We start from the raw sequence: 27,331 nt of genomic DNA, 5'->3' as shown, positions 1-27,331 counted from the left end.
GTGGGTGACAGAGAAGGCAGAACTGCTGAACATCCACTGAAAGGGAAAGCAGTGCCTATCCTGGTGATAAAAGAATAAATGATGCAAAGAGAGAGCTGCAGTCCAGTATAGGAAAAGAGGTGGTAATAGAACACCTGGCTGGTTTAACGGAATTGAAATCTCCAGTGCCTGATGTAATCTCAGAGCTTCTGTCTGTAATTCTTGAGAATTTTTGGAGAACAAGTGGGGTCCTTGGGGTAGAGGCAAATGTTGCCCCTATCTTAAAAGGGGGGGGGGGAGAAGACCCAGGTAACTATCAGCTAGGAAGCTTGCCATCAGGCAGGTACCTTCACTATATTCTTTTCAGAGCCTGTCCAGACATGTAGGAGTTACATATATTTCATTTCGTTTTAGCTAACGTTGATTTTAATATTTTAAATAATTTTGTATACCAGTTTTTAAATATATTTATTGATAATTTCAAAGTTTATTTTACATTTTCCTAAACTGCTTAGAGGTCTTCCTACAACCAAGCACTATATAAATCGTGTTAGATAAATAAAATAAAATTTAAAGTCATTTCTGATTTTGTAATTGGCTTTTAACTGATTTTATCTCTGGATAATTCTTGAGTATTGTATTTTAATTAAGCAGTATATAAATTGTCTAAATAAACAAATATTTCCCAGCCAATACCACACCACTCCTTTTTACAATGGCTGAGCAACTCAGCTGCATTGCAGAGGTTTCTAGGATATATTATGGGGCGTGGTAGCCCACATGGTACCCTCCAGATGTTGCTGGGTTTCAGCTCCTGTCCTCCCTGATCACTGGCCTTGCTGGCTGCTGGAGCTGCTGGTAATTGTAGCCCAACAACATCTAGAGGACATCTCATTGGCTATCCCTATTCAAGAGTATAGATTCAATTCACATGATCTTGGGAGTTCCATGTATGAACTTCGAATGCATCCTAGTTATAATTTGCACCCAAAACTCAAATGCAGCTGATGAGTAATGACAGGCAAAATGTATTTCACGGACACTTGTCTGCCATTAATGATGTTTGAATGGAAGAATCCCTGGGGAGCTTCTGAAAGACCCTCTGCCCCGATTTCCCAGAAACACAGTTTGTATATACATTGCTCTGTGCAAGCGGTGTATATTGGTGTGAGCCCATCCAATAGGCAACTCAGGTTCTTTCAGTCACATATTTCTGTTTTCTTCCGAGGCAATTATTTTGTTTATGGCTACAGAGCTCCTAGACCCTTTTTATGCTTATTTGTGCTGGTGTTGGTTTAATTTTCCAATCTGGGTGCTGTTGAAATGCTTATTCCATCTAACCAACTTTGAAAGATTTGATTTGACATCAGTTGCGGTGTTTTCTGCCTTTTTGTGTGTTTTGCATGTTTTGCTTGATTTTATTTGATTTTTGCACCCTGTTCATCTCACCATGCTCTATGTCCGTTTGGTCTAATATTTTTGATTTCCCTGTTTCGTCTCCGTAGCGGATGTTGTTCAGTCTCATGGTGGCGTCTTCATGGAAAGTGCATCCCCTTCGGCTCCCATTTCAGCCCCCCAATTCAGGGGCTTCCGGAGAGCCAGCGAGGCCAGCATTGCCAGCCAGGTCTCGGGAATGGCAGACAGTTACACTGCTTCCAACATAGCCAACAGTAAGTGTTCCTCCCCCCTGGAAATGTCGTCCTTTACCACTAGCTTCCCCACACCAGGTCTCTGAGCAGCTTGAAGGACTGACCGATGTCCTGTCCTGCTTCATTCTTGTCATTGAGATTCCGGGGTCTCCAAACTGCAGGCCTAAAAGAACAAGCATTCTCATCTGAAAAGAAGGAGGGTCTGGGCTGCAATCTGGTTTCACTTCAGTGCTCCTTCAGTTCTTTTAATACTTATTTATTCAAAGTGCTGCGCATGCATCATCTGATTGAAATCCTCACACCATCCCTGTAAGGTAAGTCAGTGTTGTTCTCCTCCAAATTGCAAATGGAGAGATTGGGAGTGAGCTAGAGTGTCTTGCCTAAGGCCACATCATCCGGACACAGGCTTGCTGATTCATAGCTCAGGTTTCTCTAGCCATTATTTCTACACCAGTTCTTTGCATCTCAGGGATCAGAAGCTGGAGCTGTTCCACATCTGAAACACATTGTCAGGGAACTGACATCAGAACGAGAGGTGGAGGCAAGGCTCCAAAACGATGCAGGAGAGGGGACCAGCAGGGGGGAAGGAATTCAGCGTAACACCAGTAGACAAGAGAAGGAGATGGAGGATTTGGAGACAGGGCTCCAAGACCCTTCACCAGAGACTAGTGGGGAGAGCGCTGACACGCCTCTGCCTTCCCCTTACTTGCGCAGACGAGTTCCGCGTAGGGAAAGTAGGAGGAGACTAGGCATCAAACAGCTCTTATGCTGGAAGAGGTTCAAGAAACGCCCACTGACGGATTCTGCAAGTGACTGACCGGCCACGGAGTGTGAGCTGTCAGCCAAGGCATGGTGAACCAGGCAATCTAACCGAAATTGAAGGCAACTTATGCACAAGTAACCCCTTACAACCATTACACACATATATACAAACACACACACACACACACACACTCACAGAGCTACACATGTAATACTTTCTAAGGTTGTCACCTCATTAAAGACACCTTAGTTGATAATACTATGGGTTTGAATTAATTAGTTGCAGAGTTAAATATTTCTTATGGTTATGACTAAAACGCTTTTAGTTTTTTAAGGAAAGAAAAAAGTCTGTCGATAAACTTCTCCATCCTACCTGCAAGCAGCATTTGAGGCAACGGCGGGGGTTGGGGGCAGTTGGGGAAGGAAACGACATGGATGCTTAGATCATTGGTGTGGATGATGGTGCCAGGAAGAGCCACAGGTTGCTGGGAGCAGAGCTAGAGGTTCCACTGCCCCCTTCCACACACTTTGCCCCTTGATGTGTATGGTGTCTGTAGGGGAGGGGATTATAGCTGTTGCTTAAACAGCCGGTGCTTTTCCTTCATAGCCCCATCACACCATCAAAGGACAAAAATAAAGTTTCATTCTTTGCATGAGTTGTGTTTTAACAGGTGTGTGTTTTGTTTTTGTTTTGTCTTTCCCCCTATTGTTTTAAATGTTCCTTTTAGAAAACAAACACCATCTCACCCATTCCAGGGGGTTTAGCCTTCTAGCCCTGCTTGCCCTCCCACACAAGGCCCCCACCCAACCCTCGCCCAAAAGGCATAGGGCACCTAAACCTGAAATTTCCCAGAACCCCTTAGGAAGAAGGGTTGGGAGCTCCTCCCATTGGGAAGTGGATGCCATTCTACAGATCCCGGACCTGGACATCGACAAAGGTATTCTGGAGAGAGACAAGGGGAGCAAGATTCATCACTGACTAACCTCCTCTGTCGCTCTCTCCAGAGCCAAATGGGTCTGCTTTTCATGGGACTCCTCCACCATCTTGGCATAGTTTAAACAACACTTGCTTCCACTCTGCTTTGATGACTAACTTTCTTGCCTCTAACAGCCACCTGCCTTTGTAGTGCACACTCTGATTAATTTTAAAATCCTCTACAGCACTTGCAGTACTGTTGTTGCTGTTTCTTAGGAGGAAGCAGCTATTCTTGACTGTCCTGTTCGGAGGATCCCAAAATCACAGCTGCAGGCCATAAATGCTTTGAACTGCAAATAGAAAGCTGGAACACCTCCACTTATGAGATGGCTTTGGCCTGGGAGTAGAAGAAGTAATTGCAAGTTTGTTTCGATAACTACTCCTCTCTTATGTCAGAATCTGGGGGGAAAGAAGTCTTTTTTGGCAGGATTTTCCAGAAGTTTTGGTTTTCTTGCTGGTCTGGTACAACACAATCTGTTCTATGATGGACATTTGTGGTAAAGCAAATAAATAAATTTGAGAAATCCAGCAGGACAATTGAACCTATGCTGTCAGAATGGCAATTTATGACCTCCATGCAACTAAATGGCAGTTCTCCTAACAGGACAATGTTTGGTTTCCTCCTTTTGCCTTTGCACTGAAATTCTATAGCAAGGAGTCTAGAGAGGATCTGCTGTGGGAATTGGTGAGACGAGGGGCATCCTTTCTCAACAATACACTTCCTGCCTTTTCTTTTGACACTCAGCAGCTTTTGAGATGCTGTTGTTGATTTAGAAATTTGTAAGGGAATGTGGGTTTTAAAAATTAGACACCCAGAAATGGTAAGTTTGCAGGTGCTAAGGTGCCTCAGTGGTGGTCTCCTGACACATATCTATAATGATAAGACAGGTAAGTGACAGACTGAAGTACAATTTCAGCTTTTGTTCCTAAAGAACTTTGGTGCCCAGTTTAATATGTGGTTTGAACCCAGCTACCTCTGTTCCAGAGGCCATGACAGGCTTTCTGTGCTGGCTGAGGCTGACGGGAAGTTCTAGGCCAAAACATCTGAAGGGCACCAATTTGGGGGAAGCATAAAATGTTCTGAAACTTCTAAGAATCAACAATTAATTCCTTCTCTCTTACTATGCGACATGGCCATACTACAAATCTATAGTAGTTTCATACTTGTTTAACTGCCGTGGCTTCCCACAAAGAATCCTAGGAATCACACTTGTGCTGACAAGACTGAGAATGCTGTGCTACAAGTGAGATCTGCAACCAAATGCTGCAGCATGGAGTGCTCCTGTTCAGAGGGCCAGCCAGCAGCCTCCTCTTCTAGGATACGTTGTTCTCCCCCCCCCACCTGACTTTCTCCTTTCTTTACAGTTCTCCACCCCATAGGCAGCATTGGCTATGTTCATCCTCACTGGGATGTTGGAAGTAGGGGCTCGCCCCAAGAGTTTCCTCTTCTGCAAACATCAGGATTCCCCTGATAATGTTGATACCTTCCTCTGGTATGTGAGTGGTGCCAGTTTGATAACATAAAGATCAGCACTTCCCTCAGAATGTGGCTGACAGGAGGATTGATTGAGCCTGACACCAGCACCACCCTGCCCTTCACAGCAGTTTGAGTTTCCAGGGTTTCTTGTGAGAGAGGCAGGGTGTTTTTTTGAAGCAAATGCATAGTGAAGAATGCCATGGCAATTTGACCTGAATAAGGCCTTCGACACTGTACTGCCCTGTGGACTGTCCTTCTGAAAATCGGCTGCCCAGATAAATTTTTGAACATCCTTCGGCTCCTCCATGATAACATGACGGCAACAATCACAGATAACAATGGCTCTCAAAATGAACCATTCACAGTGGGATCAACGTAGTGTGTGCACACTCAGAGGATGATATCCAAACCATCCTAAATATCTTCACAGAAGCTTATGAAAAGCTTGGTCTATCGCTCAATATCTAAAAAACCAAAGTGCTCCACCAACAAGCACAAAACAACCCCTCTGCAGCGCCACAAATCCAACTTAATGGTGTAACACTGGAAAGTGTCAATCACTTTTCCTACCGGGGGCCACCAGGTGGCGCATTGGAAGATGGCCGACAATAACATCTCTCTGACCCATACGAGGTAATTAAGAGGCTGCTATGGGAAGTATGCAGTCTTCCTACCCCCCCCCAGGAGATGGGGGGGCTGCCTTGCCAGCGGTGTCCACAATGCACCCCCGGATCCGAGAGTCGGGGGGTGCCGGTCACTTGGCATGAGCCCTTGATGAAGTCAGCTCTTCCTGACGCCGATTCCAATCAGCGTGCGCTGGTTAGCTTCAGCTCGGAATTATAATTGGAAGTATATAATTGGAATGAAGCTGAAGCACTTACATCAAGCAAAGTTTGAGACATAAGGCTGCTGATTAATTCATCTCTGTGTTTGGAGTGACGGGAGGAGACAAATAAAGCGATGAACCACCATTACGAGACTGGTATGTGCGGAGCGAAAAAGAGGGGGGGGTGGAGGAAAAAACTTTTATTTTCTTTGCCTCATGTGAGTATTTATAAACCTCCACCCCAAGAGAGACGAATCGTCGCCTTTTACTAATCGCAAGCAAGAATTTAAGAGCTGTGTGGAGTGAATTATTGATTGAAGAGAGGACTGGTAAATATGGAGTGCGGAAGGAAAATTCTAGGACGCAGTTGTTAATGGCGTCTTGCTAAGACAGGCTTGTCGAAGAAAGACGAGGGGAGGAGGACCAGGGTCATTGGAATGTAAATGATGGATGTAATGTGATAACCTGGCAGAGCCCCTTTGTGATATATGTGGCAAGCTGGGGAAAATTAATAGGACGGACTGAGGATAAATTTTTGAAGAAGGGGAGTAATGGCGGCTGTCCTTATGAGATATGACCTTTGGAGTGTGCAAAATCCGCACAGATGTTGTTTGTTCTTAACCTGCTTGCGAAGATTATCAGAGATTGCAAAGAAAGGAATACATGATAACAACAAGAAGATGAAGAAGTAATAAAGAGACTATCTGGACAGAGCTGGATAGAATCGTTTGATAAAAGCAGTAACAGAAGTGATGTTTTGATTCTCGTTCGGAGCTTGATGTAAGGGTACCCCCAACAAAATTTAAAAATCTGGCTGTATACTTTGGAAGTAATATGATTTAGAAATAATGTGATTGGATTGGCCTGTTAATAAAAATTATGTTTAATAAATAAATAAATCACTTTTCCTACCTGGGCCGTTACCTTTCCACAAGGGCCAGCATTGATGCCGAGATCCAGCATCGCCTGAGCTCTGTGAATGCAGCTTTCTCCCGATTGAAGTGCAGAGTGTTTGAGTGCGCAGGGAAACCAAAATACTCGTTTACAAAGCTATTGTACTACCAACATTACTGTACACTTGTGAAACATGGACCACTTATAAACGCCATTTCCAGCTCTTTGAAAAATTCCATCAACCAACTGTCCTCAGGAATACAGGTGAACTAATGCCAGTGTACTGCACAAAGCAAAGATCACCAGTGTCGAAGCAATGATTCTTTAGCATCAACTTCGTTGGACTGGTCATGTTGTTTGGATGCCTGATTACCGTCTTCCAAAGCAACCACTCTATTCCCAACTCAAGAATGGAAAGCGAAATACCAGTGGATAACAAAATAGGTTTAAAGATGCTCTCAAGGCAAACCTAAAATAATGTAACATAAACACTGATAACTGGGAAACACTGGCCTGCAAATGCTCCAATTGGAGAACAGCCTTTACAAGCCTTTACCAAAGGTGTCATGGACTTTGAAGACGCTCGAACTCAGGATGAAAGGGGAAAACATGCTAAGAGGAAGGCACGTTTGGCAAACCCTTACTGTGATCAACTCCTGCTTGGAAACCTGTGTCCCCGCTGTGGAAGGATGTGTGGATCCAGAATTGTCCTCCACAGCCACGGACTCACTGTTAAGACCGTGTTCATGGAAGACAATCTTCTCGGCTACGAGTGATCACCAAAGAAGACGACGACTCCCTTCACAGAGCTACAATTCCCAGGGTTCCCTGGGAAGAGGAATGAATTATTAAACCAGATTACACTTCCCAGGGTTCTTTAGGGGAAGCGATGACTGTGTAAAGCAGTGTGACACTACTTTAGTTGTATAGTGGAGATGGGGCCAAAGTTGTTACACCCAGAAAGAGAGTTTCCTGACATTTTAGTTGGGAAAGCAATGGGCCTGAAATGTAGACTTGAATTATTTTTTTCTTTTCTTTTCCATGAAAGGAATAATTCAAATGTTGGGGTTTTGTCTCCTTTTGTTTTGTTCCCAGTTGCTGCCAAATGGTGGGGAACGAAAAGAATAGACTATGCTCTCTATTGCCCCGATGCCCTCACCGCCTTCCCTACGGTGGCCTTACCGCACCTCTTCCATGCAAGCTACTGGGAGTCAACAGATGTGGTTTCCTTCCTCCTCAGGCAGGTCAGTCCTATTTGGTTTGCAAATCTCCAGCATACACAGGGACTGTGCTCATACTCCCATTTACAGTGTATGCACTGTGCTTCCAGGTCCCAGTCTTTAATCCATGTTCACACAACATTATCCAAAACAGTACTCTTTGATGTACTGTTTCTCAAGCCTGCTTTGCACCAGTTTGGAGCCCTTAAGTTCCTAGTCCATCTCTAGCCAAGCCGTAGGGTAAAGGCATCCCCTCCCTGTCAACATCCTCTGTTGTGTACACAAACAGAAATTAATTTGATGTGAGCAGCCAGTGGGATAGAGCGGTGAAACTATTTCACTGCGTTCTAATGTGAACACACCCTCAGTCCTCTGTAAGAATTAAATTGCAGAGGGAAATCACAGTTATTCAAGGAAACTGGACACAGCTAATTTATCATCAATTTTGCTTTGCATTTTTACAAGCTGAAAATATCTGATGCAAAGCTCCAGATATAATGAATGACTCTCCCTCTTAATAAATGTAGCTTATGATACCCTTGGCAAAGTGTTCATATTTCTAGTGCTCATGATGGTAGTGGGGGGGACTGTGGGGGCTTTGACTTAAGTATTTGTGAGCATGTGTGTGATGTGACATCTTCTAGCCTTCTTGCCTGCATACCCCTCCCCTCACAAACTTTCTGTTAGTTTCAACTTTTCAGTATCATAACAAAAAATAATTGGAACAAAAATTCTGTAAAAGCAAAACCTCTAAGATTGGCTAACTAAAATAAAGCGAAAACAAAACAAATTCCTTCCAGTAGCACCTTAAAGACCAACTAAGTCAGTTCTTGGTATGAGCTTTCGTGTGCATGCACACTTCTTCAGATAGTGTGATAATACATGCACACGAAAGCTCATACCAAGAACTGACTTAGTTGGTCTTTAAGGTGCTACTGGAAGGAATTTGTTTTGTTTTGACTATGGCAGACCAACACGGCTACCTATCTGTAACTAAAATAAAGCGTGCAGTTTAAATGCATGAATGTTTTGCAGCTCATGAAATTCATTACTTTTAAGCTGCAATCCTATATGCATTCGGCTAGGAGTAAGTCCCCCTGAATTCAGCAGGCCTTGTTTCAGAAAAGCCTTGTATAGGATTGCACTGTTCATGGAGTTATCTAGGCGCTTGCCATCCTCAATATGATAGAATCAGGAAAAGGGGCAAGAGGATAGATTGGTCTCTGAAACACATTTCTACCAGAATCCTGGAGCCAGAGTTGCCTTAGTCTGATTGCTGAATCTGCTGGAATCTTATGTCATCCCAGGAAGTGTCTGGTACTGCAGAAGCTGAGTCAAGAGGTCAGTGGATCTGGAAGCAATGTGTGATAATAATGCATTTCTGAAGAAAAGATTTCCCCAGAGCAGGGAGAAAAGGGTTAGGATGCCATCAGAATGAGTACACAGCTTTAGCACGAGGACAGCAGACTAAATGATGACAAAGGATTGCATCCATTTCCCCAGTAGAAGAAAGCTTTTCCTGCTATAGGAATAAAACATTTGCAGAATGTGACAGACATGGCTGCACACAACTTCACTGTACATACTTCTCATCCTGGAGTGAGCTGCAAGAAAGGGATGGGTGAGTTTTGCAAGTTTTTCAGCAAATCAGGGAAAAGCTGAGTATGATGGGTTCCTATAGACTAGCACTTGTGATGTCACCAACATGCTTTCCTCTATCCCTAAAGCAGTTGTCAAACTGTTTATTTTTAATGTTCATAAACTTATATACATTTTTAACAGAAGGATAGGCATAAAAGTATACATACTTTGTTTTAAAATAATTTTTTAAGTATATCTACTCCCTAAAACAAGTGGAGAGACATTAAGATTCAGAGACCTGATCCAGCATTCAATTTGCAAGAAGCATTACGAACGGAAAGAAGGCAGTTTTGGAAGCTGCTGCAAATGACCATAGTTGAGGGCACCAGCCACCACTGGGGTGCCACCCCCCGCTAAATACAACAGGAAGAGCCAAACAGACTTTCTCCAGCAGATGAGGTCAGCAGCAGCAGCAGCAGCAGCAGCTTCCAAGAGTGGCCATGTCTGTGGAGCTGATAGGTAGTGCCCGCGTCAGGCAAAAACTGTGATTGTCTTGGTGTTTCTGGTGTAGGACAGAGTGACAGTTGTGACAGCTGAAAGTAATCAGGATTGGACATTGGATGAGTCTAAAAAATAATTGGTCTTTCAACTGACCAAATGTCACCAGATGTGCTAAAGTGTAATGTTAATTATATCAGCACAGTGACATCAAAGACACTTCAGAGTGTTGCTTGTTGCCATTAATAATTCATTTAGCACTTTCAATACGCAAATGGAAACTCCAGCCGCAATTGAAAGTGTTCTCCTGACCACTTCAATTCTGCCCATCTCTTGATTGTTTTAAATACCATCTGTTCACACTCACCCCATGGCTCTGTTTTAATTAATCTAGAATAACTACCAGTTCTTTAAAAATAAAAATGGCAGAGGGAAAACGTAGGAGTACAAAAAACCAAACCTTTCCTATTAAATAAGTGCAGAACCCCAGCTAGTGCCACTCAGTTGTGCAACATGTGCAAAGCACCTGGCCCCCAATAATGGAACAAAGGACATTCAGAAACAGATATGGGTGCAAACAGGCTGCAACTTACGCAAAAACAGGCTACAACAAGTTTGCAGGGTTGGCTAGGCATAGGGCAAGAACTGGATATTGGAGAGCCCATCTGGTGATAACAGAATTGTCCAGTGATTTCAGCTGCTCCAGTGACTTCTGCTGCCACCAGAGCTAGGCATCTTCCACTTGGCAAACAAAGTGTAGTAGATTCTTGCACTTTGTGGAAATCCCTGATCAGGCTATGCTTTCCTCAGGTGATGAGGCACGAGAACGCCAGCATCCTGGAGCTGGACGGGAAGGAGGTCTCTGTCTTTACTCCTTCTAAGCCCAGGGAGAAGTGGCTTCGCAAGAGGACTCACGTGAAGCTAAGGGTAAGGACAGTCTTCCGTTGTTTTTGAAAAATTTAATTTTATTCTATATTGAAAGCAATATGCACTCCATTTGGCCAGTCCAAGGGTTTCATTAACACAAGTTAATTCACTGGCTTCATTGAGGAACACCTTCCCCCTCTAAGTCATTGCCCCATGGCTTTCTAGCAAATTGCATCTGGCATTGATTGTGTCACCATGAAAAAAAGACAGTCGCTTGTGAAACTTGTTACTGAGCATGAAACAATTTTATTTGTTTTATTTGTAAATGGTTCCTCTTCCTCCACTTTTTAATCCTCAGTCTCAACAACCCTGTTAGGCTTAGAGTTAGGAACTGATGCAAGGACACCCAGTGAGGTTCTTGACTTGAGCTGGCGCTTGAACCTGGGTCTGACACCCCCACATACATCTTGCTGACTAGTTTAACCATCAACCATATGCTTGTACCTCAGTGATAGAGCACGTACTTTGCATCCAAAAGATTCCTGAATCAATTCTGCATCTCCAGGTGTAGGTAAGGAAGACTCCTGTCTGAAACCCTCAAGAGCACCTCCTAGTACATATAAACAGTACTGAGGTAGATGGGCCAATGGTCCAACTCTGTAAAAGGCATAAGAAGTCCTATAAGATATGTGGAAATGAGGTCTCCTTGGCTGCCACTTAACAATTTCAGTTGCCATTCATGCACTCCCAAGCCACTCATGCATAGGCAGGATTTGAAATAGGGACATTGGCGCCATCCTGCTCTTCCCCTCTGTGTTTCTTCTTTTCTTCTCCTGTTGATGGGTGAGTGATTTGCAGCCTGTCTTGCTTCTCAAAGCATTCCACATATTGTACTCCAATATTTCCAATAACTGATTGGCGTCCAATTTTAACATTTTACGTGTTTTTTTATTGTATGGCTTAATGTGCACTTGTTGCAAACCACTTCGATTTTTAAAAATGAAATATGTAAATAAATATTTGTCATTGTTGTTATTTTAAATGTTTATGCCCTGCCTTCTAGAACAGTGTCTTCCTTAACTATTTGTTCTCTGCACCATGCACATTGGTGGGTCTACATAAGTAAATAAATGATTGTGATGCTGTGGTAAAGACAGAGCACCCTCAGGCTGGTAGGTGATAGACCTAACTTGCAGAAAGGACAGGCTTTGAATCATAGTATTGTAGAGCTGGCAGGGACCCTCAGGGTAATCTAGTCCAGACCCCTGCAAGTCAGGAATCTCAATAAAGTGTTCATGACAGGTGGCATCCCATTCTCTGCTTAAAAGCCTCCAATGAAGGAGGGTCCAGCACCTTCCAAGGGAGTCCTTTCCACTGTCAAACAGCTCTTGCCATCAGAAAGTCCTTCCTGATGTTGAGTCAGAATCTCTTTTCTTGTAACTTGAATCCATTGTTTTGGCTCCTCACCTCCAGAGCAGGAAAAAACAAGCTTGTTTTTCTTTTCTTCATAGAACGTCACAGCCAATCACCGAATAAATGATGCTATTGCCAATGAGGACGGACCCCAGATGTTAACTGGAAGGTTTATGTATGGCCCCTTGGACATGGTCACACTCACAGGAGAAAAGGTACTGTTTGTTACAGATCTAATCGGATCCCTTTAAAACAAAGAAGAAAATAAATGTTCCATTTATGTTTCTACAATAACTTTTTGGTCAGAGTATAAATCTTAAACACCCAACTTGCAGTTAGAGTTAATGTCTGGATCAACTGAAACTGAAATGTACTTGGTGCTATTCAGCATAATCAGAACCTGAAGCCTGATCATCATCATCATCACACACACACACACACACACACACACACACACACACGATGACCTGAATCCAAGAGGTCCATTGTCAAATGAGGTCATGCTGGCTTGGAGTGGTGAGAATTGTAATCTAAGACATCCACAAGGCACCAAGTTACTATATAGTGGTGCTATGTAATACTCTCTCTATCAGTTAACTGGGTCTGCTTCTGTGCGCTCAGAAACTTGATTTGTGACTTCATGTAAGGGCATTTTTGCAAGTGCTACAGAGAAGGTGCTTTTGCCTCTGATGTGGGCATAGCAAATATTGTTATTAGGAATTGTGGTTTTTAAATTTTTTTTTATTAAATTTTCCAACATACATTTATAATATCCAATCTGAATTTGTCACATATTTTCCCTTTTTGACTTCCTTCAACCTCTCTGACAATCATCCATTATTCAAATTTTTAAAAACGCATTTCCTAATTTTATATTGCATTTTATAAACCTTCACCTCTTAGTTTTCATCAATACAATAGTCCTCTAACATTCACAGAGCTTCTTGAAATCCCACTAGTGTTATTTGCTCATCACATACACATTTCAGATAATCTGTAAATTTTCCCCAGTCTTCGATGAACTTTTGATCTCGTATATATCTGATCTTTCCTGTTAGTTTATCCAGTTCTGCATAATCCATCAATTTCATTCTCCATTCTTCGAGCGTCGGCAATTGTTCCTGTTTCCATTTTGGGGCCAGTAGTATTCTCGCTGCTGTTACTGCATATTGAAAAAGTTTACAATCCTTTCTATTTATTTTATTTCCTAGTATACCTGAAAGAAAAGCCTCTGTTTTCTTAACAAACGTATATTTCAACATCTTTTTCATCTCATTGTATATCATTTCCCAGAAGCCCTTCACCTTCTTACAATCCCATGTTATTAGGAATTGTTGCTGTCATCCTTTTTCTTCTTTGTAGTTCCCATGTTTACTCAGGCCAGGATCCACTATTCAAATTCTCTTTTTATTGGGAGAAATTGTTTAGGAATGTCAAATGCTTAGTGGTTCCAAACAATCCCCCCCGACAACTTTAAAATCGTTGAGGTTCTTAGCAGACCACCTCATTGTTTTTCTGTCTCTTATAGCAACTGCAGTGTGCTGTGCTAGATGCTGTTTGATTTTTAATCACATTTGTATTGTTTCTTTTATTGCTTATATTGTATGTTCTTGCATTACAGTTCAAATTCCATAAATTAAAATTGTATGTATTCTTCACCAACCACCTGAGAACCCCTAATGGTCCACAGACCACAGTTTGAGAAGCCCTGTCTTCATTGCAGGATAAAACGAGCACCTTTTCTTTATTGTACTTGGCAGGAATGGTGGCATGTATATATTTATTTATTATAATTGGCGTCCTGATTTTTCACCAAAGGCGCACACTCAGCCTTGCTTCAGGGTGTTTGAAATTAGTCTTGAGGCTAATATTGGAAGGGGTCATAAGAGTGCTAGAGGAGAGAGTAACACCCTCAGTGTTCAGGGTGCTCTGCAGAGTAACCTAAGCGTTAGATAAATGTCAAATGTCCCCAAGGAGTTCATAGTCTTCATTTCAAAAATGGAAGAGACATAGCTTAAACCACGGTATACAATTGATCCACCCCCTCATTATAACTGCCCTGAGATCTACAGGTATAGGGCGGTATACATTTTTCCCTTGTGTACTGCTCTGACATCTTAGGATGAAGGGTGGTATATAAATATATTTAATTAATAATAAATTAATAAATTTAACAAATTATTATTTTTATTATAGTCTGTTATGATTGGCAGTGACTTTCGTAAGAACTCAGGCACCAGAAGTTATTCCTGGCCCTGCTACCTAAGATACTTTTAATACTGTGTGCAGACAGTAAAGAAGATAGTAGACAAAGAATGAATGTCCTGAAACCTTGAAATCAGAACAAGATAATTTGCTAGGTTGTTACTTGCTACGCATGTTCATGATTCCACATACTTCTTCCTCCCAATTTCCCTTGTGCCGTAGGTGGATATTCATATCATGACACAACCCCCATCAGGAGAATGGGCTTACTTTGACACAGAGGTCACCAACAGCAGTGGTAGGATTTCCTACGTTATCCCCGAAAACAGGCGGCTGGGCATTGGCGTGTATCCTGTCAAGATGGTGGTCAGGTAAGTTTTGCTGCAGGATGTTTGGCTTCTGCATCCCTTTATAAGTAACTTGAACTTGGAGCTACAATGTTTGAGGGCAAGGGACTGGCCCAAACATGTTTGCTCCCTGATCAGTCTCTTAACTAACTCAGTACCGCCCTTTTCCCTTTTCCTTTAGAGGCGACCACACGTATGCCGACAGCTACATCACTGTTCTGCCCAGGGGGACTGAGTTTGTGGTCTTCAGCATCGACGGTTCCTTTGCAGCCAGTGTTTCAATCATGGGCAGTGACCCCAAAGTCAGAGCTGGAGCAGTTGATGTAGTACGGTATGAAGGATTTGGAAATGCTTTGTGTCTGCAGTTGTGCTTTGGAGTGCAAAATTATGAAAATATCCCCTTTCATTTTTAAAAGGGAAGCTGCTGGCCCTCAGGGTTTCAGGGAGAAACCTTAATTATAGCATATGCTTTTGTGAGCCAGAGTCTATTAGAGTCATGAAGTATTTGTCCTGAGGGGTTGATATGTACATAAAATAGGGGGGTGGGAATCCAGACAGTGACAATTCACAAAACTGTGTTAGCAGTAACATAAATGTTCTGGCATTAGTGAGCTAATTCTTGTATATTGGATGGTTCACTCCTCCTTTGCCACATATTAAAGAGCTACTTTTGTTTTGTGGCACAAATAAATACTCTGAAATCTAGGGCTCCTGTCTAGAACTTTTTGCATGATCTGTCCACTATGTGGGCTTCCCCTCCCCTTTCACTTCCCAGCCCCTTCTCCTTCTCCTTCTCCTAATTTGTCGTTTTTCTTATTTCTTTACACATTTTTACTCTTGTCTTTGGTTGCATATGTTTGAACTTCTTAATGATATTGTGAATTGACATGCTGCTTTTTTACCTTTATTGTTCATCTTTTGTTACTTGTATTGTTACAAAACCTCTAAAAGAACCCATAAACTATGAATAAAAAAACCACATCAACATATAGAGTGATAAAAAATCTGATCCCAGTTCAAGCTACAAATGTTAAAATTGAACCTCTTGATGAATTCACATTGCAGTCTTCTTTTGAAGTTCCTTTATTTGAGAATAGTCATCTTATGGCAGCATGTCCTAGGAGGTTCAAATGTTCATCTGCTTTTTAAAAAACATTGCCTTTCTGGTGCAAAATAGAATTCTTCTTGAAAAGAAGTCATAATGACTCTCTCTCTCTCTCTCTCTCTCTCTCTCTCTCACCCACACCCACACCCACACACACCCCGCATGATTTTATTTCTTGTACAGGGTCATTCACTGCCATCAGTATATGCAAATGTCTTATTTAAGAGTATATAGAACCTTTATTCTCAATAATGAAGGAAATCACAGGTGGAGATTTTTTAAAAACTTTAGTATTTGTAAAGGGAAATTTAGTGTGAGTTAATACTTTTTTATACCTTTGGATCTGCACTGAACCTTTATACTTCTCTCCTTCCAAGCTGTGATTCTTTATGGCTTACATTTTTTATTCTTTGTTGTTGTTGTTTTGTTTGTTTGTTTGTTTGTTTTTGCTTTCCCCCTCTGTTAATAATAAAAGAGTAGGGGGGTTAAAATAGCATCCTTTGTTCCAGGGGTGTAGCTTCTTCATAGCACATCCCTGTTCCAAGGCCCCTTTTCTGTGGCCTGAGACTCTTAGAGGTAATGGTTCCCCACCCAAGTTTCTTGGGGTTCCAAAATTCATTTCCTGGTCCTTTTAGTTGCACATACAAAAACATCTGAGAACACAAAATGGGAAAAGATGTGATTGGAAAGTAGGTTACAAATGTCCTGAATGAATTTAGCAAATATATCAAATTTAAGAAGGAAAGACTAGGATAATATGTTTACAAAAGGTATTTGTGGGGATAGAAGAGCAAGCATATATTTCTCCTTTATTTGTTACAAAGTGCTGTGCAAGGGAATAAATATTGCAGAAATTTCTATTGATCACTTAGCTTCACATATAGCAGCTTCAGCAGGCCGGCTCCTGGCAAAATCTTCTCTATATTTGTGGACAGCTAAGATTCCACTTCCATCTCAGTTGTTAGTAAAAAAGAAAAGAAAAGAAAAGAAAAGAAAAGAAAAGAAAAGAAAAGAAAAGAAAAGAAAAGAAAAGAAAAGAAAAGGGCATGTTCTCTCTTGTGCTAAGGGACTTATTTCCCAGGACTTAGGGAGCGGCCGCTGCTTGGTGGGGGAAGGGCCTTGGGTCAGTGACAGGTGGAGCACCTGCTTTGCAGGCAGAAGCTCCCAGGTTCATTCTCTGAAATCTCGATTTAGGTCTGGGAGTTTCCCGGCCTAACTCAACATAAGGCAGCTTCTTGTGTTGGTTATAAGTTGGGGGAAAGTACAAACAAAGCACCTATTGGCAATACTTGGAGAGTTTTCCTCTGAAATCATCTCGTCAGAAGCATTTCTAATACAAATAGGCTCGTGAATGTGCCACGATGGTTCAGGACTACAGCAGCGGGCAAATGGTTAAAGCCCTTCCCACTCCCCCTTGCCAGATCCGCAGCCTGTAATGTGCTGCATACATGCTCCCTCCCTCCCTCCTGTTCTTATTAATTGTTTTTTCCCTTCCCCTTCTTAGGCACTGGCAAGACCTTGGCTACCTCATTATCTACGTCACGGGCCGGCCTGACATGCAGAAGCAACGGGTGGTTGCCTGGTTAGCACAGCACAACTTCCCCCATGGGATCGTCTCGTTCTGCGATGGTCTGGTTCACGACCCACTGCGGCACAAAGCCAACTTCCTGAAGTCCCTACTCACAGACGTAAGCAAGCAGAGCAGGGTTCATTCTCTCTCTCTTTCTCAGCAGGTTTAAGGAGAACTTCTCAAAGGCCCAGAGGCTGTGTCTATCCAAACAGTGCATGGAAATATCTGTGGGTAGGGTGGGGAGGTGTCATCCTGAACAAACTAAGTATCCAACAGATATTGGAAGATTTTTGGTGATGTTCCAGGCACTGGCCAGTTGTTAGCGAAGTCACTTAAATACAGCAAACAGAGTCCAGAAAGAAAAGAAACTGATAATACTTTGGGGAATAGAAAACCCCCGGAATATCATATGAGGAGAAATAGAGAGGTGTTCTGTCTTTCTTAGTAGCTAAGCTCTAGTCCATAACAGGAATATTTACTAATGCAGAGGAGAATTCCCTCAGAACTAATCAGCTGATCAGAACCTCTTGAACATCTAACAAACACAGTTTTGACAAACTCTGTTCACTGAGCTTCAATTTTTAACCATAGTTCATAGAATTGTAGAGTTGGAAAGGATTACAAGGGTCACCCCCGACAATGCAGGAATCTCAACAGAAGCATCCATGACTGATGACCATCCAACCTCTTCATTACATTCACCTGAGACATTTTAACTAGGGATGCAGGAGCATCCATTCATTTTCCCCAAAAGGTGCTGTGGATGGTGTATGTTCCAAGTGAGCATGTGCGAAATCCCTCCAAAAGCGCTGAGCACTCTCCTCCCCCTCCCTCTTCCCCTGCCAGTGGACAAAGAAACTTCCCTTTGGGCAGGCAATGAAGAAGCAGAGGTGGCGGCTGCAGGCTGTGGTGCCGTTGCCCAGTTAGGCAATGTTAGACTCCAAGTCAGAGGCTCTTTGGTAATAGAAATAGGAAAATGTGTCAGGTTCAAGTTTCTCTCTGTTTCTCATTTTTCCATTCTTCACTTCTCAACAATGCCACATCAGTTTGCAACTTTTTAAAAAGAAGCCTGATGAAAATTCATAATTTTAGTGCAGATTTCTCTTTCAATATACCTCTGGTTGCGCATAGGATCCGTTCCGGAGCTCCGGTCAGATCCCGAGGAATTCGCGACCGGAGGTGCTGCTTCTGCGCATGCATGCGGCGCGGTAGAGCGCTTCTGCACATGCACGCGGGGCAAAACCCGGAAAAATACTTCCGGGTTTGCTGTGTTCACATTCTGAAGGATACGCAACCAGAGGTGTGCTTATGCAGAGGTACCACTGTACACATTTTAATGCAATTTTGTCTGATGTACACAAAGCAGTTTTATAATAACTTTTTTGCATGAAATTTTATAATATACACATTTTTATGCAGCTTTTATTATAAGCACATTACTTTTATCATATTTATCTATCTATTTTCATATGCCGCTATTCATAAAAAAAAAAAATCAGAGTGGTTTACAACATGTATACTTGGCCAGACGGCTCATCTTGCTAGGTGAAGCCCTGGAATGATGCCCCCAAACCCTGTCCAAAGTGGCACCACTTCTGGGCAGGCTGTGACCAAGACCCCTCACTGTGCCCTTCCCAGATGGAAGGCCCTGAAGCAGCAGCTGCTGCAGCTGGCACCGCTGCCTTCCTCCTGGCCCAGCGTACGTTACTGGGGGAAATTGTGCCGGTGGGCTTGCAGGATCAGGGTGAACCTTGTGAACGCCAATCCTGCTTTTGAGCATTTAAGGAGGGTGTTTGCCTTCCCGAGCACTTCTCCTCAAATGCATCCTTACTCTTAACATTACAACCTTTTCCCAAGGCATCCTACAAAAGATGCTACATTGCAACATCTTTGTGTGAAAACCAAGGGTCTGGTGCTGTCCCAGAGGGTACATTTCCCTCCCAGTTGCCAATGATTTGCCTTTTCTTGCCCCGCACCCTGCAGCTCGACATGAAGATCCATGCAGCCTATGGATCCACCAAGGATGTCTCGGTCTACACCTCCATCAGCCTGCCGCCTATGCAGATCTACATTGTTGGGCGGCCAACCAAGAAGTTACAGAACCATTGTCAGGTAACCTCAGAATTCAGATGCTTTCACAAGGGATAGATAAGTGCCTGTATGATGAAGCTGGGGGAAGCTGTGCCACTCAGCGGTGTAGCTAGCCGCTCAGGCGCCTGGGGTAGCGCCTGTACTTGGAGGCGGGGCAAGGTGAGCCAGGGCAGGGCGTGTTGCACGGAGCCTCCAACGAGTCTGCCCACTGCCTCCCCCTCAGCTGTAGGGCAGGTGAGAGGGAGGCGGTGAGCAGACACAAGCCAAACACTGCCATTTTGGGCAGCACAGAGCCTGCAGGCGCCTGAGCCACCACATCACTCCCAGGGAGTGGCACGTCACTCTCAGGCGTGCTGCAGGCCCCACGGTCAGTGCCGCCCCCGTGGTGTGGTCACCAAGTGCCCATGCACCCCCCAGCTATGCCTCTGGTGCCACTTCTGTGTCAGTGGGGCTCATGAGAAGTGGCTCCAAAGAGATACCCAGAGAAGATGTAGAGGGGGGTGGCGTTTTGGAGCACCAGCAGACTAGCACAGATCTTACCTTTATGGTGCCATCTTTGTTGGCATGGAGGAGAGGAATGGTGGGAAGAAAGCCAAGCATCTCCTGAGGTAGTTGCAGAAGTGGCTGTAGCTCAGAGGTAGAGCATCTGCTCTGCATGCAGAAAATCCCAGCTTCTTCAGTCTCCAGCATCTTCATGTGGGGCTGGGAGAGACCCCTGCCTAAAATCCTGGAGGGCCTCCGCCAGTCAGCCATACTGAGCTAAATGCACCAAATGCTGACTCCATATAAGGTATCTGCCTCATCTATGGAGAGACAAAAACGGACCCAGTCAGGGGATGCGCAGGAAAAGCAGGCAAGTAGCCCAGTAGGCCTGGAACAAGATGGGAAGTCATTGGATAGGGGAGAAGCAGCAAGCCTGCCTGTGCCTTGCCTGGCTATATGCCTTTCTGAAAACAGAAGAATATTTCAGTCCAAATTTTCAGGGGATCAATGTTACATTTGTACTATCAAGATTCACCAGTGTGCTTTAAGAGATTTTTATTTTTTTTTATTTGGGTCTTTTAATAGCATGGTCCAAGCTTAGGTGATGGAGAAAACTGAGTACCCAGATCTTGTACACTTCCTTGGAATCCATTTTATGAAACACAGTTTAGACATATATTAAATAAAATACATATATACACAAAGTGTATCAAAGATGAATAATGGCCATTGCAGAAACAGCATTAATATGTTTAGCAAATTTGTTTATTTGGGTTGACATTTAGATGGCTTTTTGCTGAATCCTGGTGCACATACAAGTAAGTTGGTTGCCTATATTGTTTTGCCAACTGCTGAGGAGATTTTTGTGCCTGCTTCTCGATTTCTGAACTAGTGTGTCAGAGAGACTTCTCCTTGACACTTGGCAGGAAGGTAGAGATGGAGGGGTTCACACATTCCACTTACCCCGCTTCAGCAGTGAGAACCACATCCTGTATGGCAGATTATTCTCTGGGTCTGGCAACCTGAGATAAATTTGTCACTTGGCAAACAGTTGCCTTGGCAGCATCTGAAATGGCAGCTGTGAAATTGCATTTGGCAATGAAACCAGACTGAAGTTTTGGACTGCAGATGTCTTCCAAAAATAAGCTTTCATTTTAATTAAATTTGCAGTTCATTACCGAGGGATACGCAGCCCACCTGGCCCAGCTGGAATACACCCATCGCTCCCGCCCCGCCAAGAACACCACCCGGATGGCTCTTCGGAAAGGCAGCTTTGGCCTCCCGGGCCAAACGGAATTCCTGCGCAAGAGGAACCACTTGCTGCGCACCATCTCATCTCAGCCGGCCACGGCAGGCAGCGGAAGCAGTGGCTACAGGCCGGAGCGAAGCCAGAGTCAGTCAGAGAGTGACCGGGAGAGGGAGAGGGAGCGCAGCCAGAGGAGCATGAGCCTTGCCACAGGGTGCTGGGGCCGGAGCACAGCCTCCAGACTGGAGCCGGGGGGCCTGGGGCAGAAGTAGAGCAGCCGGACGGCAGCAGCAGGAGGCACTCGTGCATGGCGGCAGCAGCGGAGGTGAAACAACCGAGGCCTGTGGTGTGGGGTAGTGGGGCAAACATGGTGCTACTCATTGCCAGAGAGGCAGTCCTAACTTTATGAGGCGATAACAGACTGGTTTCCCCCCCCCCCCATGCAAAACACACAGGCCTTGGTGACGGGGGCACTGGGTTTTTGCAGAGCACTGTGCAAACAGGAACAAGAAAACTGCCTTTTCAAGCAGAGGGGCATCAGGAAGGGGAAGATGAATACTTTGGCAGCTTCTGGGTGCAGCTTTTTCCTGCCCCCCCCCTTTCTTACCCAGGTTTGGTGATTGTAAATATGTGCCTCCTCAGCTTCTTAGCCATCAGTCAAAGATGCAACGGAGGGTGGGAGCGTCCCAGTGCCATGTGCGGGCAGAACTGGAGGAGTCAGGTGGGGGAGCCACGACTGTGGGCTTGTTCTGCTATCTGAAGTGAAGGGAGCTGCATCCTGCCACCGCTTTGAAATAAGTTGCTCCACTTCTGGAATCTGGAGAGACTCGGGTTGGACACAGGGAAGAGTTCAAGACAAGCAAAGGATGCTTAGAACACACTCCTATTCTGCTAGGAAGCAAAGTCATGTTGGCAATGGCTAATTCAAGGCATCTTTGGTGCGAGAAGCATGGGATCCGATTGTTTTATTTGGGTACAATTTCCTATGATTATTTTTAAGTGAACATCTTAAAAAAGGAGGGAAAACAAAAACCAGATTTTGGAAACTGGTGGATTGTACTAATGCAGAGAAAGGATTTTATCTGCTGCTTTCTGCTCCTTGGTGTGTGAGGGAGGGGGCAGGGTGAAAGAAGTTGGGCAGTTATCCAGTTACTACTTTGTACTTTTGGAAAGTACCAACAGTTAGTTTCAAGCATCTAGGAAACAAATAGCAGAGTGCTATTTTTGCTCAGCCTAAAAAAAGCGAAGTCCAAATTCTTCCCCACTCCGCCCACTTCTCTTCTGCCTCTTTTCCAGAAGGAGGTCCGTCCTTCTTTCCAACTTTTGCAGTGGCTTTCAGCGGAGGATGTAAATTTTGCTTTTCTTTTTAACTATAGTTATGCAACTGTAAAACCTCATTGTTTTTATTTGTTTTGCACTGATAATTTTTAGAAAGGAGGCCTATTACTATTTTATGAAGCTACACCCTCCCTATTTATAGCGCATGACAGTCAAATGTTGCTAAGCCAGGATGCATCTACCCAAATGCAAACATGCACACACACAGGGCTTTTCCCCACCAACAATGTAAGGAGATTTAAAAAGAACAAGTGCAACAAATTTAGAGGTACAAACCAAGGGAATGCGATTTTTAAAAGGAGAGGATAGACATATCTTAAATTTCCCTAACTACTCTCTGTACAGGAGTTGCGGGTTTGATGGTTTGGGTTTGCTGCAAAGTTCTGTGAAGTACATTTGCGAGCTCTGCCCCGAGTTCAAAAGAATGTGCTTGGTTTACAACACCTTATGGTAGCTGTTTGAGAATGGGGGTAAATTGCACAAGGGAACATAGGCCTACAAAGAAGGGTCTGCAAAATTTCCCTAGCCACCGTCATTCCACCTCACCCTGAAGATTCAGTTTCTAGCTGTTGCAGAACGCGGTTAGCCCGAGATAATGGACTAGTTCTCCAAGAGTTGGGGTTGCCCTTTCTTGCCTATAGCTTCTGGCATTTTTTATATTTGCACAGGTGTGCTTCTTTGTTCAGTGTTCCACTTTATACGTAAAACATCCCCCCCCCCCAGACCAACATCTCTTTCATTTTTTCTTCTTTTCAATACCAAGACTCGGCAGCACTGTGAATTACAGCCTCTTTCCAAGCCACGAGGCTCAACAACTCATCCGGACGTGTAAAAAGCTACTTTGCTACATGGGTTTCAACACCAAATTTAAAATGGTGTGCTCCATCCATATGAATGTGATTGTCCAAAAGGGGTAAAATCCATTTATTTATCCATGGAAACTGCTGCTCTTTTCAAATGAAGCTTGCAACTCCCAGCATTTCTTAAATGGTTGATGATGAGCCATACTGCAAGATTATAAGCCTCTTATCTCAGATGAAGTCAACAAGAAAATCTTGGCGAGTTTTTACTACTTTTTTTTTTTAAAAAAACCCAAGCACTATTGACTTCCCTTTCTCCTCAGCCTAGCTCTTTGCAAATATACATTTAAAAAAATGAGGGGGTGGTGGTGTTTGACATGCAGAATCCACATGGATTGCATTATAGCTCTTTGCTAGCTCAGTGTATCATCTGACCATCATTGCAAAAACAGATTAGGCGGCCACATGATCTGGATTTGTGTTTCATTGATTTGACCTCCCACCGAACAGTCAAGACATGACATGTACATTATTCAAACTTTGAGACGTTCAGTGGCTCCTTTTTAGTGTGTGTGTGTGAGTGTGTGTGAGTAGATAGTGTAAAGGAAAAAAACAATGTAAAATGCCTGGATACGGGTTGGGGAGGAAGTGGGTGAGATATATGCAGTGAAAGTAATTTATTTTATTTACAAAACCTATGTCTGGAGGGAAATAAACCTTCAGGTTTTCTTAACATTTCAAGACTCAGCTTCCCCTCCCCCTTGTTTTCAGGCATAATTTACAACAGACTCATTTTATGGACCAAGTTCAAACTGCCCAAGGATGCTAAAAGAAATCTTCTCATTGCCTCTCACCAATCCATATTTGAAACAAATGATCCGTAAGAGGGACAGTCATTCCTGTGTACACCCCGCTCCCCCTTGGCCGGGCATCTCCTCTCTTCCAGCCATTCTCCCTGTGGTTGTTTTGTGTGTGTAAGGGGATGGGGTGGTTCTTCATCCTTCTTTGCGATTGTAATTATTTTGAATTAAGTGAGTGGCGAGCAAGTGACATTATGGCTGGAGGCTTTTTTCATTTTTTTAAGCTCCCCAGGATGCCATCATTCTGGTCCATGACTTATGTATGTATACCCCTCGTGTGTTGTCCTTGATGTTGAAAGCTGAACTTGCTACTCTGGCATTAAACAAACAATAGCAATAGCTTCATTAGAAAATAGCGTGGCTCCCTCTGGAATGAATCTGGAGAGCAGCATTCGCCATCCCAGTTGGAAATGCAAAGACTGATTTGTGGAATCTGAAGCCATCTGTATTTAATGCTGTAGCCTCAGTGATTGTCTTTCCTTGAGATCAGTGCCCCAGATCCAGTTTATACCTTAAGGGCCAGTAAGTGTCTATTATGAGGCTGTGTCTCTGTGGCACTTTCTGACAGCTCAATGGAGTGGGGAGGCAGGAATGCCCCTGGAAAGGGCAGGTCTGCTATCTCCTGCTGTGGGAACCTCAGGTGTGCAGACTTGCCGCTCAAGAGTCTTCTCAGCCTGGTGAATGGATGAGTGGTCAGGGAGAACAGTTTCAACATTGCGTATATTAGAGCCACCTGGACGTGCCTAGGACTCAGCCAGTATGACGATCAGCCTTTCCCAACCTGAGACCTTCCAGATGTTTTTAGCTGCAAGGCCCAGCCAGCCAAGGAACAGGTAAAACTTGCACTTTTTGTCTTGGGATCACATAACTTCTGTTTGTTGTTGTCTTTGAAGTATGTTTTGCAAGTAATTTGGACTCTGAAGTGGTTTCCTCTTTTCAAAGACAGGGATACATATTGGGGTGATATTTGAGGAAAGGAGTGGTCAAGAGATCAGGAACTCCCCCCTTGCAAATATTTAGAGGAGCTTGCATCAGCAACCTGGCATTTGGGTGGCATTTAGAATTCCCATGAGATCAAGTGCTCTGTCCACATCTCCTATCCTCCTGTCATAAGCCAAGGAACTTTGCACAATGCAGTGCTGTATGGTTTACATCATGTATTCACACTGCACAATTGGCTCTGCCTTGGCACAGAACAAGAATTTTGCTGAGTTTGGGTCTATTTTTTAACATAGACTTAATTTACTCTTTTCAGATGTTCCATATCAACAGACCTTGCGTTTGGGGGAAAGTTTTGCAGGGTAATTTGGTGAAGTGTTTAAACTTGGCTAAAAATGTTTAAAGGCATCACATGGGACTAAACTTTCATTTCTTTTAAGCCAAAAAAGGCAAGCTTCTCATCCATATGGCTGCAGATGGGTGGGGGAAAGCCTAATGCTCTGAAAAGCCAAGTTGGGTGTGGAGTTTAGTAAAGCTTACCTCTGCACAACCCCCAAGATTGCCAGAGCATGCTAAATTTTGGAAAGCTCCTAAAATGTTTGCAGTCTGAGAAAACAAATGAAACAAAAGCACACACATAGGTTCTAGGTGGCATTCCTATGACACAATCCTATGCATAATTACCCAGACATAATTTACATTGTGTTCAGTGGCCTTGCTCCACATTACTCCCTGATAAGTGTGTTTAGGATTGAAGCCTTAGATATCCAAACATTACAAAAGGGCACTGACAACACCAGCCTGCTGGAATGAAGCAGATCTAGATGGCAGAGAGTCTACCTAAGAACCCCATAAATACCACCCAGAATTCCATTCAAAGAAAATTAGGATATAAATGTACAAAACAATCAATGGTTTGATGGGAAAAGAGGCCCAACCTGTTGTATACATTCTTCCCAAACAAGATAGCTTCCCTGTAATTCGCACTGGGGCCGGATTGTTCGCATCTTTTGACAAACCAACTTTAATTTTGATGAAAGTTTTGTATCTTAAAGCTAGCTGAAGGGAAGTTGTCTGCCAAAGGCAGGGTGGGGAGCGACGTCAGTTACAAACAAAACCCTCCTCCTCCGAGACAGTTTTATCCCGGGCTTTACTGGAGTCATCCCTCTCGTTCAGGTATTTACCACCATTGCTGCAGTTTTTCCTGTTAGTTCCAAAAGCATTACGGTTTTGTCTCCCTCTCCTTCATCACTGAGACCCCACCCCACACTTCCTTCTCCTCCGTGACTGTTGCTCTGTATTCAACAATGTTCATTCTGTTGAATGGTGGGCGGAGGGCAGGCTTCTCAAAGATTTGGCTGGAGGGGCAGCACTCCAAGAACGTTCCCTATGGAAAGGTCACAAGGGCAAATCAGCCCAGAGTCCAGCTACCTGCGTTTGTGTCTGCATGATCCTGTCTGTCTCCTTGCTCTTGTATGTGAGGACCACCCTCTTCCTTGCTGGTCCTGCCGCCTCGTCCTGCCACCTGGTTGTGCTTTGTATATGGTTATCCCTTGTACGTTAACACCAATTAAAAGAAACGGGAAGGCTCTCTTGCTGTGTCTGCTTCTTTGCAAAGTCCACAAAAGGCATAAAGCTTCAAAGCGACTTGCTTTCAGAGCCCAAGAAAGTAGCCCTGAAGCATCAGACCAAATCCCAGCATTCTGTCTTTATAACAGCCAGATTTCCGGGGGAAATCCGCAATCGGGACACCATGGCAATGGGTCTCCCTTCTTGTTGTTTGTCTCCAGATACTAAGGCACAAAGAGCCTCTCTACACAGCAATGACATTAAGCCCAGGGGCAAGGAACCTTTTCCAGCCTGGGAGCCACATTCTCTTCTGAGCAACCTTCTGAGGGCCACATGCAAAAGTGGGTGGAGCCATATGAATTTTACCTTTATACATTTGTTTCTACATACCCATAACACCCCTATCTCTCCTCCAAACAGGCAAGAGAGATTTCCAGTGTTCTAAGGCATCAGGCCTTGGGAAAATCGGGGTTCACATCCCCACTGAGTTATGAAGCTCACCAGGTGATCTTAGGCCAGTCACTGCCTCTTAGCCTAACCTACCTCACAGGGCTGTTGTGGAGTTCAGATGCAGAGCTGGAGGACCATGTACACCATCCTGAGTTCCTTGGAGAAAGTGGGATATAAATGTGATAG

The 27,331-nt window shown here is 43.8% G+C and overlaps 1 protein-coding gene across 8 annotated transcripts in view; it reads left to right on the top strand.

The window, feature by feature from the left end:
* The window catches only part of PITPNM2 (phosphatidylinositol transfer protein membrane associated 2), a 186,349-nt gene extending 159,632 nt beyond the window's left edge, over nt 1-26,717 (top strand). For 5 of the 8 annotated variants that reach the window (XM_081841583.1, XM_081841582.1, XM_081841580.1 and 2 more), the window contains 10 exons: nt 1,485-1,649; nt 3,119-3,328; nt 7,659-7,807; nt 10,673-10,789; nt 12,241-12,357; nt 14,570-14,718; nt 14,876-15,025; nt 17,304-17,487; nt 19,353-19,481; nt 21,114-26,717. In XM_081841583.1, the coding sequence (XP_081697709.1) occupies nt 1,485-1,649; nt 3,119-3,328; nt 7,659-7,807; nt 10,673-10,789; nt 12,241-12,357; nt 14,570-14,718; nt 14,876-15,025; nt 17,304-17,487; nt 19,353-19,481; nt 21,114-21,461 (1,718 nt within the window). In that variant the 3' untranslated portion in view covers nt 21,462-26,717. The remainder of the gene's footprint in view (nt 1-1,484; nt 1,650-3,118; nt 3,329-7,658; nt 7,808-10,672; nt 10,790-12,240; nt 12,358-14,569; nt 14,719-14,875; nt 15,026-17,303; nt 17,488-19,352; nt 19,482-21,113) is intronic. The other 3 variants (XM_081841586.1, XM_081841585.1, XM_081841587.1) reach the window with 2 other exon arrangements.
* The last annotated feature ends 614 nt before the right edge of the window (nt 26,718-27,331 follow it).

The sequence above is a fragment of the Podarcis erhardii genome (assembly GCF_964252035.2).
Source record: "Podarcis erhardii genome assembly, chromosome: 15".
Lineage (NCBI taxonomy): Eukaryota > Metazoa > Chordata > Lepidosauria > Squamata > Lacertidae > Podarcis > Podarcis erhardii.
This window is presented reverse-complemented; position numbering and strand designations above follow the sequence as displayed.